The sequence below is a fragment of the Halichondria panicea genome, chromosome 4, assembly GCF_963675165.1.
Source record: "Halichondria panicea chromosome 4, odHalPani1.1, whole genome shotgun sequence".
Lineage (NCBI taxonomy): Eukaryota > Metazoa > Porifera > Demospongiae > Suberitida > Halichondriidae > Halichondria > Halichondria panicea.
Window position 1 is genome coordinate 6,657,463 of NC_087380.1, and position 17,840 is coordinate 6,675,302.

General features: G+C 40.3%; 2 protein-coding genes and 2 long non-coding RNA genes across 5 annotated transcripts in view; 3 read left to right on the forward strand and 1 right to left on the reverse strand.

Moving 5' to 3' along the window:
- Positions 1 to 17,840, forward strand: part of LOC135334619 (phenylalanine--tRNA ligase alpha subunit A-like) — a 30,602-nt gene that overhangs the window by 8,942 nt on the left and 3,820 nt on the right. Inside the window, exon 12 of one of the 2 annotated variants that reach the window (XM_064529882.1) lies at positions 280 to 457. The exons of the other annotated variant lie outside the window; for it this stretch is intronic. Within the exon in view, the coding sequence (XP_064385952.1) occupies positions 280 to 385 (106 nt within the window). The 3' untranslated portion in view covers positions 386 to 457. Of the gene's footprint in view, positions 1 to 279; positions 458 to 17,840 lie in introns of those variants that run through there. 2 annotated transcript variants of the gene reach the window in all.
- Positions 1,117 to 3,752, reverse strand: LOC135334556 (uncharacterized). Its single transcript, XR_010394321.1, has 2 exons — positions 2,412 to 3,752; positions 1,117 to 1,855 (listed from the first exon to the last, which is right to left on the reverse strand). It is a non-coding gene; the product is annotated as an uncharacterized LOC135334556 (long non-coding RNA).
- On the forward strand, positions 2,760 to 5,635 carry LOC135334555 (TNF receptor-associated factor 2-like). The gene is made up of 6 exons (XM_064529781.1): positions 2,760 to 2,997; positions 3,800 to 3,884; positions 3,937 to 4,194; positions 4,249 to 4,587; positions 4,641 to 4,717; positions 4,777 to 5,635. Exons 1-6 carry the CDS (start codon positions 2,864 to 2,866, stop codon positions 5,552 to 5,554), a joined length of 1,671 nt encoding a protein of 556 aa, XP_064385851.1. The 5' UTR covers positions 2,760 to 2,863; the 3' UTR covers positions 5,555 to 5,635.
- On the forward strand, positions 16,720 to 17,104 carry LOC135335563 (uncharacterized). The gene is made up of 2 exons (XR_010394535.1): positions 16,720 to 16,800; positions 16,924 to 17,104. It is a non-coding gene; the product is annotated as an uncharacterized LOC135335563 (long non-coding RNA).

Sequence of the window (17,840 nt, forward strand, 5' to 3'; positions counted from 1 at the left end):
TGCTTCAAATTTCTCTCATGGCATTTATAGTTTCACAAAAATCATAAGAAAAATCATGAATATTCATGAGCAAACTGTTTACCGTAACCTTAAGTACAGCTACTCACAAATGTGTGGGTAATCTACTCTCGATGCACTGTAGAGTGCATGCATGGCATCTCAGTGTGTATAGGATTGCAGTAATTTCTTATTGAGTTTTATAGCTGTGCACGTTTTGATAGTGCTATAATGATGCTACACACACTACAGCTGTGTTTCATCCCTTCCCTCCTCCTGCAGGCCCACGATGATCAAGTATGGTATCAGCAACATCAGAGAGCTCGTGGGTCACAAGGTCAACCTGGAGATGGTGCACAACAACCCTCTCTGTCGATTGGACGCTTAGAGCTTATAACTATGTGTGTAAAATAATCACTAGACATTTTTAGTCTGTATATAATTATTTGTTGCATTTTGAGTGGGCAGATCAAAGGAAACACTGTGCCAATATCTGCCATATGGCACAGGTCAGATGGTGAACTGTGCCACTATATCTAGATACTGGCACAGCAAAGGAAGCTCCTGTATTTTTTATAATGACTATAAGGTTTAATGTCATTATCATACTTATATATATATAGTATATAATGATACTGATTATAATGAAAGCACCGCAGGTGCTGATGCCTCGGTGGATGTGCCAAAGCTACATAACATAAAGATACTTTTATACACCTACATGATGAACACAATTTGCTGCAGGCACACTGAGTATAGCAACACTAGCTCCATGGACAAGTTTTTCTATAGGCACTCTCCTGCAACGGTAGGCTAGTCTAGAATACCCGCCTCAACCTCGCCTCAACCTTTTAGGTTGAGGAGGGTATTCGAGACTAACGGTAAGCATAACTCCAAACTAAAAGAGCGGGTAATGATCGACCATGATTGTTGTTAAAAACGATTGATGCCAAAGTTCAAGTCTAAAATTGATTGCTGAGCCTAGTTGGGCGGAGTCCAACCAAATGCGTGGGGTTGGGCATCCTACTTAGCTTTAGGGTGTGGCTAACTTATTCTATGCACGCACACTGTAGATCTACTACCGCATACCTCGCTTGCGCATGCGCACGGAGGCATAACTTCTGAAGAACAGATATAATTATTATGTGATAGAAGTCTTTAAACATCTATACCACTGACTGTAGTTCTAATCCTTCGCTGTTTAAACATAGTGTATTTCACATTCAAGGAATACAGAGTCATCCTGTATATATCCTCTCATTAGTTCCGTTTGAGATGCGATGTTTGGGCAGCCATAGATAATATTTTTATCTGTATCGGGTTTTGCACATGTGGAACTGTCTTGTGATCCAAGAGATCTGATAATGTCTCTGCCGCCAGTCTTGTTGATCACTTTAAATGTGATTTGGTGGGGGAAAGGCCATTCAAGCTCACTGTCAAATTCCCCCTTTATGATCATGAAGTTGAGTGACATGCTAGGTTCATTGTTGATGAGATCAAAATGCATGCTAAGACGTACTTTGTAGCGGCATCTCTCCAAAAAGAATGGCTGACTGGAAAATGTTTTGTCCTCTGCCAACGATTCAACTATTTTCTGATGGATTTGTGAGAACACTGTCAGGATGTTGCCACTATCTGCTTCTACTGCACGAAAATTTCCTGCCAGTTGACTTCTCAAAATTTGTCTTCGATGATGTACAGCAGCATTTTCTGCTCGGGCTCTTTGAAGTTCTTTTTCCAATTCTCTTTTGTCTAGGACTAATTTCATCAGCACTTGAAATGGCGAAAAACCTTCTACATTTTCAGCTTTCATATCTTCAGTTTCTTGTTCACTTATCCTGTGTTCATATGGTTTCATCTGCAGAGAAAAAGAAATTATGATTATATATATATTTATAATTAAAGACAAGTGTAAAAGTAATTAGTGTAGAGGCCTTCAATGTGAGTCAAACTATCAAGAAAAAAGCTTTAGTTTGCTAATCCACGAATCAAAATCCAAGAGCTAGAAGCCTATAGAAGCTGTTAGTTTTCGTCGCATTGCAACCGTTGATCAGTTACACCTAGAATACACACACAGACACACAGTCGTATCCCTCGTGCGGCTACGCCTCGAGGAATAATGAGTTGTGTTTTGCGAGTTGCGTTAATTAAAGTGGGTTACATCGAAATCAGAGGAAAACTCTATTAAGTCTATTAGGGTTCATGAAGTCAAAAACGGTGAATAGAAATTTCGTTTGACTTCATTGCATGCGTTCCGGTAGGCTAACGCGTTCGTTTGTGGAGGTCAGCTTTCCCACAGAGCTAACGAAAAAATTATACAGAACGAATTTTTTACCCCACAAAAGTTACCCGCGTATACGGTAATTAGTTTTGAAGCACCGTACAACCATAACAATCATTCACACAAATACTACCCTTGTTTGAATTTGTTGTCCCTCATATTCAGTAACTGGAAAATCTCTTTGGTCCATTCTTTTAATAGCGGTATTCTTGAGTGAAGCTTTGTAGATACTAGATCTATATGACAATGACTGCATGTCATGTAGCTAAGTTCGGTACTAGACAAATTTAACTATCAATTAGTATATATAGTGAATCAAGGAAGTTTTCCCAGGAGACACTTGTATGTTGTACCTACTTGTACTTACCTAGTACCTAGTGATTGGCTTGCTGCTTTGAGGGGCATTCCCCGGGACGGTCCCATTTTCTAGTCTACATCAGTAAGGGATAGTCCTGGGGAATGTCCCTGGGAAACCCCAAGGACTATTATTGAGCCAGTACTACGTGTACGTACGTACTGTGTCTTTGTCTTGTACTTCTTCATACACGTACACAGACTGATCTACCTAACTAGCTCTCATCCACGATGTCAGGACATAAGGTAGACAGTAGAGACAAATACCAGTGCCCTCACTGTAAACTCCTCCTGAAGGATGCCATCCAAACCCTCTGTGGTCACTGGCTATGTGAAAGCTGTGCTGACGAACTGCTTGAGTCTGTGTAAGTTTTGTCAATAGTATGCCGAGCACCTAGCCTACTGTTTTCAGCCTTGTACCGCTATTTACTAGTACTATAGTAGCCTTTTTCACAGGCCTCCTCCTGAGTAGAGGAAGTGGGTGTAGGGACGAGGGTATTACTATTAGGCCACTCCAAGTGACACTCTGGTTTCTGGTCCTGAAGTTTTTCTAATTGCATGCGGGCGGGCGGCTTTTCTCATTATGTCATTATCAATTTCACCTTATGAATCTCATTATTAATATTTTTGCAAATGAATATCATTATCACATTATTTTGTACCATATGGACCATTCTGCGCATGCGTAGTAGAAATAATGAGATAGAAATCCAAGAATAAAATCTGATGCGGGCGGTGGACCAGAAACCAGAGTATCACTTGGAGTGGCCTTATAGTGTCGCGAGCGCGGTCATTTGAACCTCTATCTTAAATCCTCAATCTACGAGCTTCGAAAATAAGCTGCTAACGGTATAGTTACTATAGTATAATTATAATTATACTCTACTAGCATAATTAAATAATGTAGCTAGCTGCATGTCGCTACTCTTTACAATGTAGAAGCAGTAACTCTTTAGAAGCAGTAAATTGCCTTCCGTAAAAAGTAACTATAAATTGGAATGTCCTGAAGTTTTAATGTAGGTGCCATGTAAAGTCAATCATTTGATTTTGTACGTGGCCCCTTTATTAGACCTTTTACGGTAAGCTCGAGGGTGTCACGTATTTGTTGGGTATCCTTAAATCGAAGTATTACAATTGAAAGCATAACATTTTCCCCACACACGCTAGTTCACCAAAGTGTCCACGGGCAGACTGTCAGGAAGATCTTAGAGCAGACGCAGATGAGGGAGCAGACGCAGATGAGGGAGCAGAGGTATGTTTTCTTTTCATAAAGATCTTTAATTTAAGGAAGCGTTCACATACAGTACTTTCCGGATCGGTTTGTTCGGCGCGAGATCGAGGGGCTGATAGTAAGCTGCAGCAACCGACCAGAGGGGTGCCAGTGGGAGGACAGGCTGGTGAAACTTGATGATCACCGAAATATCTGCTCATTTGCCATCCTTGATTGCCTGTGTTGCGGAAAAGTCCTGCCAATAAACCAAATGGAATCTCACAGACTGGCCTGTCCAAAGGCGTTAATAAAATGCCCACTTGCAGAGTTTGGATGCCAACATACTCAACAGGTAAACTAACTAACTACAATTCAATAGTACTTAACATGAGTTCTCTTCATACAGATAACCAGAGAGGGGCTGAGGAACCATATTGCTACTCATTCGTTGGAACATCCCGAAATGATGGTTGATGCCGTACAGCTTCTTAAAAAGCAAACCAAGCATCATATCAAACCGATTATCCCACAAGCTGACGATGACAGCAATGCAACTGGTAAAGATTTCGGTCGAATGTCTGATGGGATTGAGAGAGATTGTGCGGTACGGAAAGTGAAATCAAAGGAATTTCGAGCTACTGATGGGCTAAAGAGAGATTATGCTGGAGAGAGGGTGAAATCAAAAGCAGATGGCGTACAAATATCTCCGGATCCACTAACACAGTCGTGGAAATTCAAATCACAGGTAATCGGCTAGGTTATAATTATTACATAATTAGTATACACTCTTCTTTATAGAGTCCTGAAATGGGAAGTTTTTCGCTGGAGCTTCAATCTCCCAAAGGTGCCACACCTTGTGTGCTGCCAGACACAAGGTGAGCATCACTTTCCTATTATTTGGGAATTAATATGTTGATGTTGTTGATGTTTACAGATTACAAGGTATGCTTCAACGAGACATTTTTGAGACACAGGCTGAGAAAGCTCGCCTAGAGTATGAGATAAGACAAACAAATGAAGATACTTGCGATAAAAAAAAAGATATCGTAGCACTGGAAACGAGGGCCATACAATTGTCGAGTGTAGAACAATTTACGAGCGTTCTTGAGGCAAAATTTAATGCTGAATTGAAACGAAAGGACGAAGAGATCAGTACCCTGAGGAACAACGTGACAAAGCTTGAGAAAGCAATGCGATCTAAACATGCAGAGTTTGAGGATAGAGATTTCCGATTGTCGCTGATTGAAAACAGCAACCATGATGGCAGTATGATCTGGAAGATCCCACAGTTCAATCAGAGAATGGCAGATGCACAGAGTGGCAGATACACCTCGATCTTCAGCCTTCCATTCTTCACAGGACGATACGGCTACAAAATGTGCCTGAGGCTCTACATTCTGGGAGACGGTATTGGAAAGAACACTCACATGTCGCTGTTCTTCATAATTATGAAGGGAGAGTTTGACAACATTCTACAATGGCCTTTCACATCCAAGGTGACCTTCAAGCTGATCAACCAGACAGGGAATAGGGACATCATCGACACTTTCCAACCAGACCCCATGAGCAGCTCTTTCCAAAAGCCAAAGTCTGATATGAACATTGCAAGTGGTTGTCCAAGGTTTGTGTCTCACGCTGAACTAGATGGTTTTATTGCTGATGACATGATGCTCTTCCAAATCTTTGTATATAGCCAATTGAGGAACAGTTGACAGTTTATTGGATCTATTATTGGAGCCTATATTTGTGCATTACATAATTGTATATACGAGTAACTATTCAGCTTGAATTTATCAGATCGTAAAAAAAGAGCAATGGTTACTGTAGATCTATTACGCCACTCCAACTTATGAGTTAGTTTCCCGTCCAGCTCCGTCATGCTCACTGCGCTAGCTACTGTACCTCATGAAAATTCCTTAAATTGTAGTATTTACCTCTGAGTTAAATTGATTTTTGTGGTGTGTCTGTGATTTTATTAATGCGATGTAATCCTGTTATTCATGATCCAATATTGGCATTTAGCAGACTAAGCGATGGTATACTGTCAGTGTTCCTACTGCGGCTGTTCCTACCTGCGACACACATGCGGGTCATTGCACTATCGTTGCACTGGTGCGGTTACTATCAGTAACACCCAGGTCCCAAATGAAGAACCAGGTCTCTTGGAGGACATTAGACCTAGACAGACATTCAAGACCACCATTAATGTATCCTCTACACCTGCATCACTCAGCTCCGGTTCAAGCCTGCCTACAACTAATAACTCAAAGGTAAGGGAATTCTTATAAAGTCTAACTCATTTGAGTATCCAATCTCTCTCTCGATTCATAATAATTATACGTCCTCGGTCTACTATAGTATTGTCAGTCAAAACTAACACTGGCTATATACATAACCTTCTGCAGGGCTCAAGGGATTGCCACATATATACATTGCTGTCTGCTACATGTATATCAAAATAGATTTTTCCTTTTCCTTACTGTAGTGATTTATACTTGCATTCCGTTTTCTTATTTACATTACTTTAGGCCACTCCAACAAAGAAGTTAGTTTCCCACCCCGAATTATCAGAATTTTGACGAGGGCGAGCTCTTCATTACCATTACCCATTATCATTATGAATATCATTATGTGAAATATCTATTTTGCCCGACAAATCTTGCAGCCACATGGCCTTGTGCATGGCTTGGATGATGTCATATTAATTACCAAATAATGGAGTAAAAGGGTACAAAGGTCAATAATAATGAGATAGGCTGAAAAGCATGCGCACTCATATGGCGCGCCGTGTGTTTCAACAACAACGTCTGCATGTGCATAGGTGTGTCCTGGTGTGAATATACCGAGATAGCATGCACGTGCATGCAATGATCGCCTTATGTAGAGATCATGTCTGCACATGCAGTGATAATGTCTGCACATCCAACGATTATGTATGCCATTAGGCCGACTCTCTGCATGCACATGCAACCATTAGTCTCTGCGTGTGGGGTAGCTAGAACGAGAGAGTGTTCATTTTTTTAGCAGTATAGGTCTCTGTGTGGCCATATGGCGCGCCGTGTGTTTCAAAAACAATGTCTACATGTACATAGGTGTGTCCTCAGGGGCGTAGCCAGGATTTTAGAGAAAGGGGTGCTATCATAGATGAAAGAGGGCGCGAAGCGTCCGTATGGCAAGCGGTTTGTAACATAAGTATTATTATGACGTTGACATGCTTTACAGCATGACGTGAGGGCCTTACGGCCCTCACGTCATGCTGTAAAGCACGTCACGTAATGTAGGATGTGCAAGGAACCGCGCATGCGCAAAGTGGAAAAGGTATGTGGACCTCCTTGGAGCACGAGTGCTACTGCAGTTATACATGGTGGCTGGATGTCCCTCTATATCAGAGACTGTTAACTCTCTTTCCTGATGTCATGGTGTTGTGATGATGCAAAAGGTGTAAGCGGCTCAACTTTAAATCATAACGGTTGATGTACAAACAGACAGTGGAAGCCTTACTCTCAACTCTTCACAAGTGCAGTGCAGTTTATTTTTCCCCTCAATCATCACAACACTGATGTATATACTAGCATTGGTGAATGTGCTATTTGGCTGGTTATTAATCTCCTTGTGGAGGAAATGCAAGTGCCCTGTGAAGAAACCTTTTACAGTAGCTTTCTCAACTGAAGGCAGAGCCTCTAAAATCGGCTCCCTCTCTGACTACACAAGACTGTGGTGATCTGAATGATCCACAGAGGAGAACACTATCATGAGGTGGGTATAAAGTATATTATGTGTGTACAGTATCATCGACTCTCGCTATTCTGGCTCTCTGAAGTACGGCCACCTCAATATACCCGCCATTTGGTTTGGCACGGATTGCTAGCTATAGTTGTTTATACTACACACTTGCCTTGAAATGTATACCTGCCAGTTCTGGCTGCCCCTAACTATATGTGATATATACGTTTTTATTTTTATTACGGCCGGATGTGACGTTTTGGGTGTAGTTTGGCAGACAAGAGCATTATCTTTGCACCGCAAAATCATGCAGTCATTAGATTCGAGGTAGGGTCGTTTTAGCCGCGGCTATTTTCTGAAATGTGGCTACCTCGCTATTCTTGCCAAGCTCCACTGTCTAAGTGTGGCTGGATTAACAATGTATGTGCATGGTATTGCATGCATGTGTGTGTGCAAATTAATAAAGTGTGTTTTATCGTTGTGTTTTCCATTCAGGTTTTTGAGTTGATTGAATCATAGATTGAAGAGTTAGAGGGATAGGAAGCGGAGTGGTGCACGTGATGATTTTACATTGAATCTGCAGTGGAGCCTCGAAAATTATCCGCGTTACTCCCTATGAATGAGGCTATTAAGCACATTTTTGCCGGGTAACTCCCAAAGCTGTGTTTCCTCGAGAAATCATCTCTTTCAGCAACTTATAACACGCCTAGTCCATGAGCCACATGTAGTACTTGCTAATGACTGACCACACCCAGTAAAAAGAGACTTTCCAATAAAGTTATATATGTTCCCAAGGCTGTTTTAGAGCTATTGGAACATGTAACGTGTAAGCGTGCTGGTTATGACTACTACAATAGGTATAGACCTTGAAATATAAGTGAGTTGCACGGACTAAGCACAGTTACTTGTAGTTTATTATGCACTGCATGGGTGTAGAAATAGATATTGTTGTGGTGGCCTCGATTAAACTGCAGCGTATATAGCGCAGATGTTACTCGAGATACCAACCGTTTCCTATCCCTATAACTCTTCAATCTATGATTGAATTAAGCTGTTGAGATGCATGGTAGTGCATGTGCGGCCATTTATAATAATAATGCTGTATCCAGCGTGAGTTTTTAAGCCTTGGCTATTTTCTGAAATAGCAGCTTGCCTGATAGAGTGGACATGGTCACTATAGGTAAATTGTTGTGTTAAGATCTGTACGCTTATATATAATTATAATTATGCTTCGATCAAGTCCAGCTCATGCAGTAACGATTGGTCTATAGATACAATAATTATATTTAATCTGCTATAATTTATTTATACCTTTTACAGGAAGCTAGAATTATATTAGCTGTTCCTGGTATAACTGCATTGATCACCTAAAAAAAGCTTGCTGAATGGAACCTCATGCACAGACTGTCAGAGCTCACTTCACTTTGCATGGTCCAGTGATAGCTATGCATACACGAGCTGATAGCACCAGATTCTGTGATGGCAGTCCTAAATTTAACTTGGCCATTTTGGTCCACTGCGCATGCACTGTGTAAAAGCTCATAGCCATGGCAGCAGAACCTAATTTCATATACGCACCAGATTCTAAATTGAAGTTGGCCACTTTGGTCCACTGATCCATCAGCAATTATGTATACCAGGTCTAAGATTTGTTGATTCACCTTATAGCTGCTACAATACCATGCATATGCACCCTCAATAGCCTTCACTCCTTATCCAATATGCAACAAGTATCCAATATGAATGGAAGTGTTAGAACTAACGGTTCTTAAGAATTCCAGGTAATAAAGATAGAGAAAGAAAGCAAAGCAAATCTGAGTACCTGAGTTTCTTTAAAGTGGTTTGTCAGATATTATGATACTGTTGAAATTGGTGTATAGGACACTACCAACAAGAAACGATAATCTGTCGTTTAATGCAATTATATATATACACAAGGATAATAATAATCGGCAACTACTAAAGCCGCTATATATAGAAATCCTGGTAAGACTGCAATGTTATGCTATATTTTTAGCTCATAAAATTAATGTTCACTCTGGAATAATAAACTGTATATAGTAACTGAACTCTAAACTCGTTGAACCTATTTACTTATAAATCTTATAAATTATTATTATGTATATTTTATCCTCACGTGATTTTTGTGTTTATGCCATGCTAGCCTCGTTGTTTGCCTAACTGTTATAAAAGCGAAAACTCGGCCTGGGATCGAGGCTAATGCCATGGTAAGACTGCAATGTTATATATTTTTAGCTCATAAAATTAATGTTCACTCTGGAATAATAAACTGTATATAGTAACTGAACTCTAAACTCGTTGAACCTATTTACTTATAAATCTTATAAATTATTATTATGTATATTTTATCCTCACGTGATTTTTGTGTTTATGCCATGCTAGCCTCGTTGTTCGCCTAACTGTTATAAAAGCGAAAACTCGGCCTGAGATCGAGGCTAATGCCATGCATGTGTTTTCTGAAATAAGATTTAATTTGTCACTGGTGTCTCAGAACTAACTATGGTCCTATATAGTTGTCAGCGCATGCTTAAAATTTTCATTGTATTTGTGTCGGCTAATTAACCAATAATACATTGTATTATAGAAAATTCACAGATACCGTATGCCGGTGGAAAATTTCGAGGTGTTTTTTAATTTCGCGTTTTTTGTGGGTGGCTGCATGCAGAACACGAAAATTAGAACCCGTGGAAGGCTTCATATGCGCATGCAAGATAGGTGCCACAACACCCTACTACCCGCGAAATGTTCTAAATATTGAAAATTTTCCACCCGTATGGTACATATAGTATACACATTATAGAGAGCTGCTTCACAAGGAGAGTTGCCATGCAGTTGTGCTGCAGCATGATTATAGTGACCCAGCTAGGGCATGTAACTTCATGGATGATGATTGAATGCCTCAAATTATGAAGGTTTAGCAGGCTGCTGGACCTCTCTGATATTCTAGACCTCTATTTGTAACTCATAATTTATGTTTGAGAAAGGTAGATTCTCTTCATGGCTCTGAGCTGCCAGAAACAACACTCGAATGAACAGGTATACATATACACTCCAGTCCTGTGAGTATAGGAAAGATTACCAAAGACAAAAAGAGGGTTTCAACCTTACCTCACACTATCCAGTCTCCTCCCTTAGTAGAAAAGAGGAGCACTGTTGGGATAGCTGGATATTATCATTGCTCTTGTGCAGAGAAGTATAGACATTCTATAATAATATATGTGTACATGCGATGTAAATTAAATGTGTCGTATTAAACAGGTCATTGTCAATCCCTCTGATGATGGCACCACCAAGTCCTCTAGCTCACATGCACTCTTCACTTCATCCACCATAAGATAATTATACCAATGATGGATCTAGATCTTTCCAAACAAAAATGACTTGATATGATAGAACCACACAACAAATCTGACCTTGACGAGCTTTAATTGTCAAGATTTGTAGCCTCCTCACTTGTTCTTCTGTCTTCAGAATAATGTTTTCTAAATAATTAAGAGCCATTCCAATCGATTAATGATAAACGGGATACTGACTGCTAGTACGATAGTACACGAATATAAATGTGAACAAAAATATCCATTAGTCTAATTTTTAATCTACTTGAATGACTGGCGCATGCATGCGCAGACAACTAGTGCAGGCCTATAGTTGTTCACCTAAACGTTATAAAAGCGAAAACTCGGCCTGGGATCGAGGCTAGCTATAATATAAAGCTACGACAATTCAGATGTAGATTAAATTTGGAATGTACCTTGCCATGTCTTGAACATGCACACGCATACATTGCATGCAAAAATAGTTTTTTTATGCATGAGTCTAATCTATAGCTACACAATTGTATTGGCCGCATCTCCTTTAACACGCAGGAAGAAACATCAATGATCATTAACTCTATCTGCTGCCATTGACTATAAGTTGGACTTACTATTCCTCACGAATACTAAACTATTAATTTTTATCTTTACACTATATACTTGTAATAATTTATACACTTGTACACCTATCTCTGGTGGTGTGTTAATTGTTATTATTGTTGTAACATGCATGATAATTATTACTACATGTTTTACTTCATTGAAAGACATAAATTTCTGTCATTTTAACACTAAAATACGATGATGCATCCCATATAACATATGTGTTTTTGCTGTGCTATAGCTAGCTTACTCTCAGTGTCATCCTTCATTTCAATCAATCACCTTCATGGATGTTCATAATAATTATATGATTATCGTCAATTCTAACAATAACTCCCTTTAATTATATAGGTAGTATTGTTTTGGCTTGTGCTATGTACTGCATGCATACTCTCATTAATCATTTTTCATGTTGATAATTATGAGCTTTGTTTACTTAGCATCACAATGGCATGCATCAAAATAATAATTATGTAAGAATAACATCAAAATTGAGTCATCATGGTCATGTTTTATACCGTAATCGTTAACATAAACTGCAAAACTTGTTCATACAAATCAATGCCAAACTCATCAGAAGGTGCTAACGGATTAACAGCTTGCTGTAGGAGAGCAAAATTCTCTGAACTTAGCCTTATTGGCACCTCAGGCACAACTATAGAACGTCCCTGAGACGGGATGGGGCCTTCCATATCAATTCCATATTCTTCCTCCACATTCTCAAAAAAATCCAAAGCTGCGAGTCGTGCTGCAAAAGTAGTGCCCCTGTTGTAAACAACTGGTGTGGAGACTTATGGTGTGCAGTTCGGATTGAGTGATGGTTCCATCCACCAATGAACAGTGTAAGTGCCTGATTAATACGTGGAATGAACACATTATAATGAAGGGAATACAGATGCGTCTCATTCAAACAGTCTAATAGATCCACTTGTTCCATAAAGTAAAACAGCTTGTAAAAGAGAATAGTCACAGCGGTGCATGTCCCTCCATATAGTCGCTCTATGCGTTGATTATGGACCGAGGCTCCTACAATCACACTCCTCATATCATGTCCTAACATGTGACGTGCGACCAATACATTTTCCCCACCTTGGTCCATTCTTATAATTATACGAGATGGCAGCTGATGCTTTTGAACTGCACACAAAAATAATTCGTACACGGTTGACGATTTATTATTGCCACAACACTTCAAGAAAGTCACCAGCCTACTGCAGCCGTCAATGCAGCCACGAGTGACGATTCTCCATCTAATAAGCTTATGATGTGAATCTGAAACAAGATAATTCAACCATAATTAATTTTAATGTGATGAAAATTAGTCAATACTATAATGAAAGCACCGCAGGTGCTGACGCCTCGATGGAGATGCCAAAGCTACATAACATAAAGCTACTAATAGCTTTTATACACATGATAAACATTTTTGATTTTGCTGCATGCAAACTTAGAGTGGGTAATGATTGACCATGATTATTTAAACAATAAAACAATCGATGCCAAAAGTTCAAGTCTAAAATTAATGGCTGCATCAGCAGAGCCTTGCAGCTCTCTTCTCACTCTTGTAATGCAGCTACCAATAGCTAGCATTCTAGTGCAGAGCTAACTACTAAGTAGAGTAGCAACACTCGGTAAATAAGTTTGGCTACGTGCCCGGCTTCTGAAAAGACTGCAATGGCATTCCAAGTAAGCAAAACTAGGCGTAACTCGAGAACGAAGCATTATTTTGCAAATCCACGAATTAAAATCCAAGTAAACATGACTATAGAAGCCTATAGAAACTCTTACTTGCACTTGATTGCAGTCTACACACACATAGACACACAAACGTATACCTCGCTTGCGCATGCGCACCGAGGCATAATAATGGTCTAACTGGTTTGGGTTTACGGGGCTGCCCAGGGTAATTAAAAGCGTATCACATACGGATCAGTAATTGCACAGGGTTCAAACAACAGCTGCGGCTAAAAATATTATTAAAATTCCTGAGAACGGCATCATAAACGATTAGGTTACTCGTATAAGGGATTAAGAACACTCATAACAAACACAGGCAAGGGCCAATTAGAAGCCTTGCCATTGCTTGTTACTCGTACTACTTGATCAGAGGCTGCAGCTATATACGATATTTTGCTAGCAATTAGAATTCGAGAGACCAGAAAGGTGTTCATTACGTCTACTAACGCTCCAGTAAAATGAGACCGCTTCCTTTTTTGCCTTTGGAAAGGGCTACTTTTAACCGTGCGTAAAGAATCTCACGCACGGAATAACTCTTCTTTGATAAGAATACACAAGTCACAAATTAATACTCGCGCTTATTTATTAATGTTACCATGCAGACTCAATTACAAACACATCTATGGCTGCTTGTCGCGGCTAAATGTTTGGCATCCATCCACGCATTATGTAATTTGTGGTTAGTTCTACGCTGGGACAACTCTTTGATAAGTAGCATACCAGTTCAACAGGAAGTGGTTTAGCAGGTAAGTTCTTTTCACCTGCACAAACTCAAAGTCTACCATGTGAAAGTCTACACTAAAAAGCTGCTACTTAGCTAGCAGCTACTGTAGATACCAGTATCAATATGACTCAGAGGTGATTACGGTTAAAGTTTATTGAGGCTACTATTTGAGAGCGGCTTTTATCGCACTGAAGATGGGGATTAATTTTAGAGGCTACTACTATTTGAGTGTGGGCTTTATACAAGGGCAGATTTTGACGAATATCAAAAGGATGATACCGTATATTTATTCGATCTAAGGTGACACTTTTAAAGCCTAATTTTGGAGGTTGAAAAATTATGTTGAAGTCTTGGTGTTGCATATTTGATCGTTGTTTCTCTATAGAGGCTATATAGTTTGACCTCTATTTAGAATGTGACATACAAAAATATTGTCAACACAGCAGTCGCTACAGTATAGCCGGACCACGAATATTTTACCCAGCGACCTTGACTACCTTTACCTGCAGTGCAAGCAGAAAATAAGATCCACGAATGGACTTCCTCCCGCTCCCCCCCTAAACATCTGCATTCAGGAATATATGGAAAGGCAATCTCAAAACCCACTAGAATTTATCCTAGATCGACCTTCGAATGAACACCAGTCATGTCTCTGTTATTAATTATTAAACAGGGTGTTAAAATAATTATGGTGACTTTTAGACCCCCCTTATTTCCACTCGCTACTTCAAAGTCCTGTAAATGACACCCTGCTGACTAAATAACCCGAAATAACCTGCTATACAGTACTTTTAGAGGTTACAAAATTGCATATTATGGAGGGCCGTGCATGTCCCATATTTGGAGGGCTGCTTTACATGGATACCTTTAGCTATTTTCCAACAATCAACATCAAGCTTTTGGGAGACTTAAAGAAGGCCTGTAAGGCCTTAAAGTTATTGCGGGGGACAAGATTAATCCCTCTTTCCTATTTTTCCTATAATTATATCTACATGTATATGGTTCCAGTTTTCAATATGCATTTACAAAAACTTGTACAAATAATAATTATACCCACCAATATGCCAGAGGGAGTTTGGACCAGCAACTGAGTAAGGCTGTCGTCGACTAAGACCACCCATCAATCTTGAAGCTGCACTTAATGGGTCAGATGACCTTAGAGAACATCGGACTCTATCCCTTGACATTAATCCCATTCTTCTCAGCCTTCCACATACCATCATAATGACTCTTAACGTCGGGGATTCTGAATGAATTTCCTTGACAATTCTATTGAGCTCATCATTTGATAAAGTTGTTGCAGAGTCATCCAGCAATTCAAACTCAACTCGTCTTCTGTATACACTAGTAAAACATGTATTACTTATGTTTATCAGTCAAAAACTTAATTATATATGATCATACAAGACACACCCAGCAGGGCCGCAATTTCAGTCTAGTTAAAATTTAGTGATGATAGGTACACTAGTTGTTCCTTTTCAATTTCAAACTTAGGTCTTCCTCTTCCCAAGATTCTTCTAGCAGCTTGATACTGGAATTTGCTGGTTTCTACATCCAACATCTCTTCATATTGCACCCACTGTCTGTGTACACTTCTCAGGCACTCTAGTAGATGAGCCAAATTCGATTGATTACTAGCTCATCTTCTTCTCCAACTTCAGAACCCCCTTGCAGCATTTGATCAGATAGTTGCATGCAAGTACTCAGACAAACTTCTAGTCTTGACAAAACATAGTCACAAAATTCTCGATTCGCTATTCATGTTGATGTTCTGTGTTCTCTAGGAATCTACTGACATCAATAAAGTATTGACTCCATGCTCCAAACAATTCATCCTGCTCAGCCATTCTAGCTAGCTAGCTTGTTATGAAAGCTAAGGCATGCAAGGTTGCTTATGCGCATGCGCATATGAAAAGGTTATAAGGTCACGTACGTCATGCTATAAGGTTATGTACGCCACGTTATAAGGTCACGTACGTCATGCTGTATGCCACGTTATAAGGTCACGTACGTCATGTTATAACATTCAAACGTCATAACGCCATCATTTCTTTATGTTACAAACCGCTTGCCATACGTCCGATTTTTAGCCGCGCAGCACCTAAATTTGGTTGACCTGAAGCCTCTTATTAATGACGTCATAATGAACTTATCTGCCAAGTTGGGCGTGGTTGAACCTTTCCTTGCCATTTGTGAAAATCTGGAACAGGAGCGTCTTTAGGTTGATCAATTAGTGTGGATCCGGCCTCACCACGCCTCCATGTCATTCTATTAGTCTAGATCCGGCTAGCAATTCTAGCTGGGACTCCCAGTTCTAGCTCGTTTTGTTTAGCGTGTCAGAGACTGGGAGAAGATGATTGGCACTCCCTGGCTCCTTTGGATGTACAGCTGTCCAGATCCCTAGAACATACCCTCCATTCTGACGGAGTTATCAGTGCATAGGGTGCTTACTAGATTCTTGCCAGCCAGTACAGTTCAAGCTACACACAGCACCGCTCAACTATTCTCTACCCCATTATCTAGCTAAATCTGGTCCAACTAGACAGCAGACACAGCTAGTTAATTCAGTAAAGCCAGGGGTAGCAGGGGCGATCCTAGGATTCAGTCAATGGGGGTGCTCATTGCGCGCAAAGCGCGGCGCAAAATTTAGACCACGCCCACTTCCGGTGTCACGCTCCTTTTTCGGCAACGCCCACTGTTTTCTAGATGGTGCACAGTACTGACAGTATATACAACAGTACAGTGCATGCCATGCCATCGATCAGCAAGTCAAGAATGTTTATGACCAGAAGCTCAATTCGCCTGGGATGGCAAACTCTAGCCAACTCTTCTTAAGGTATGTCAAATGTCAATGCAATCATGTCTAGTCTAGTCTCTGTGTAAATGTAGAAGTGTAAGTGATGATAAACGTTTGTTCCTTTGCTTGATCTGACGACAGTCTTGATTCTTTTCTTTTCAGGCCACTAAAAGATTGATCAGCTTACCAGGAGGTGACAGGCAGCGTACAAAGTATGACCACCAGTACGTACCTAGTGTACCTTGATGTTGAGGAAAAGAGACTTTGTAGTTTACATTGCAAACATTGATTATTATTAATTTATTGTACATATATGTAGGCTTAATTATATAATTATACTATACATTCATGTACCTCATGTACCTGGATACAAGAACCTTGTTGTGCTGCATGTTGTGAGGCAAGCTCAAGTGTTTGATACAGCAAACCACTTCCTGCTGCCTAGCCTTATTATTGAGCCCCTCCCCCACTCTTTAATGGATATCCCAGTAACGATCGAAGAAAAGTAAGTTTTTTAGGCCAGCTTAGCTAGCTAGCTAGATCTAACTGGTATAAAGTTATTGTAACTATCACTATTAAGCTGTAGATAGCTGCAGTAAGTGTAGCTTCCTTCTAGCCAGCCAGTGATGGTTGAACTATCTACTTGAGCTTCTCTGAGTCTGGATAGGGTGCTGGAGCACCAGAGACTGGATGGGGGTGCTGGAGCACCCTAAGCACCACCCTGTGTACGCCCCTGGGTAGCCCTACTTCTACGGTTGTTCAGTACCCACGGTAACAATTCCTCTGGGCTGGGCTAACTAGTTGAGCCACGCCTCCCAATTCTCAAGGCTAGGTACATGTCTCTGTCTAGCTGCTTCTTCAGCTTCTTGCTCAGTTTTGTGGCTTAGAGAAAGGCCAGCTACTCAGGGGGAAGAGTCGAGATGAAAGTCTGGCAGCCAGGTGACGTCCAAACGGTCAGTTATTCTTTCCACCAACTTTTTAATCTAGTCTAGTCCTGCTTGCACTGCTACTACTACTGCTACTCTTCCTACTACTACTGCTACTCTTCCTAGCTAGTCAAAGGTTTCTTTTTTTTTTTT